At 37.3% G+C, this 1,461-nt stretch overlaps 1 protein-coding gene across 3 annotated transcripts in view; it reads right to left on the reverse strand.

Moving 5' to 3' along the window:
- Positions 1-1,461, reverse strand: part of LOC107104349 (serine/threonine-protein phosphatase 2B catalytic subunit gamma isoform-like) — a 55,545-nt gene that overhangs the window by 8,059 nt on the left and 46,025 nt on the right. For 2 of the 3 annotated variants that reach the window (XM_015404339.1, XM_015404338.1), the window contains exon 12: positions 470-496. The exons of the other annotated variant lie outside the window; for it this stretch is intronic. In XM_015404339.1, the coding sequence (XP_015259825.1) occupies positions 470-496 (27 nt within the window). The remainder of the gene's footprint in view (positions 1-469; positions 497-1,461) is intronic. 3 annotated transcript variants of the gene reach the window in all.

Below are 1,461 nucleotides of genomic sequence, written 5' to 3' on the forward strand. Positions count from 1 at the left end.
ACTTTCTGATTGGTTGAATGAATCTATGAAACATAATATTGTTTCTGGAAAATTTGAACATTTACGCCATGCAAAACCTAAAGATGTGCTACAGCAAGGTGTGCACCCTGTGAAATATTCTCAGCTAAAAGCCTGAAAGGAGGTGATTCCAAACAGATGACGGTGAGTGGCTGAGGCGGCTCTGCTCTCTATGGATCTATGCATCAAACCATAAAGAAAAGTAGAAACCATCTCAGCCGGGAAAAGCCTGATTGGTGCATCTCTAAAAAGTAGATTTTACAGACATCAGTGCAAGAAGCTGTGATCTAAATATAAAATCCTCCATCAGCCAGATGATGGTCAGTAGATGCACAACAGTGAAGATACAAACAAGGAATAAAAGTCAGCATATTGGGGATTTTTCTCTCTTTAAAGGGCAAGAAAATCACAAACACAAACACAGACAAGGAATTTGAGTCACACTGCGTACCTTTTGCTTTAGCTGCTTCAATGGTAGCTTTGTTTTGGGGGGGTTTGGGAAGGAGGAAAAGAGCCAGTCATCAAATATGGCTAAAATAACACATTCAAGAGCAACATCACATTTTTATCCTTTATGAAACAACAGGAGATCAACAGGTGAGTCACGGCCGCTCTGAGAGGAAGGTAGAGACGCCTGGCAGGGATTTAGGATAGTGTGGTGTTAAAGGGTCACTGGGACTTATGAGAGAGGAGCTGAGGGGGGGATTTACCTCAGCTCTGAGGCACGGAGGAGGCGCACTGCAAAAAACAGCTAGAAATAAGTCAACATTTCTTAAATCAAGTGTATTTACCCTACAGAGCAGGTAAATAAGATGATTTGCCAATGGAATGAGAATTTTTACTGTTAAAGATAATATGCACTTGATATAAGTAAATTGTCATGTTCAATTGACAAAGTGTCCCACACTGGAAAAACAATCTAGAAATAAGTAAAAATTTCTTAAATTAAGTGTATTTACTAGTGCTGTCAATCGATTAAATTTTTTTTTAATCGCATCAATGCCTAAGTTAACTCGCGATTGATCGCAATTAAATTTTTTTAATCGCGATTAATCGCATCAATGCCTAAGTTAACTCGCGATTAATCGCGATTAAATTTTTTTAAACGCGATTAATCGCATTAATGCCTAAGTTAACTCGCGATTAATCGCGATTAAATTTTTTAAATCGCGATGAATCGCATCAATGCCTAAGTTAACTTGCGATTAATCGCATTTTAATCAAACATTTTTTTTCTGATTGAAAATCATTTAAATACTCTCGATGACATACAAAAAATACATACAGGCTAGGTTTGTGCCAATGTTCTTTTTTAAAATGAAAACAGGTCACAGACACTGATTTATGCCATAGAAACATATGGCAAGAAGATGGGGAGGCATGTAGCAAAAAATAACAAATATGTAGCCAAAAAAAAGGCCCTGAAAACAGGCTGATGTAAAA

The sequence above is a fragment of the Cyprinodon variegatus genome, unplaced genomic scaffold (genome assembly GCF_000732505.1).
Source record: "Cyprinodon variegatus isolate N-32 unplaced genomic scaffold, C_variegatus-1.0 Scaffold1704, whole genome shotgun sequence".
NCBI classification, from domain to species: domain Eukaryota; kingdom Metazoa; phylum Chordata; class Actinopteri; order Cyprinodontiformes; family Cyprinodontidae; genus Cyprinodon; species Cyprinodon variegatus.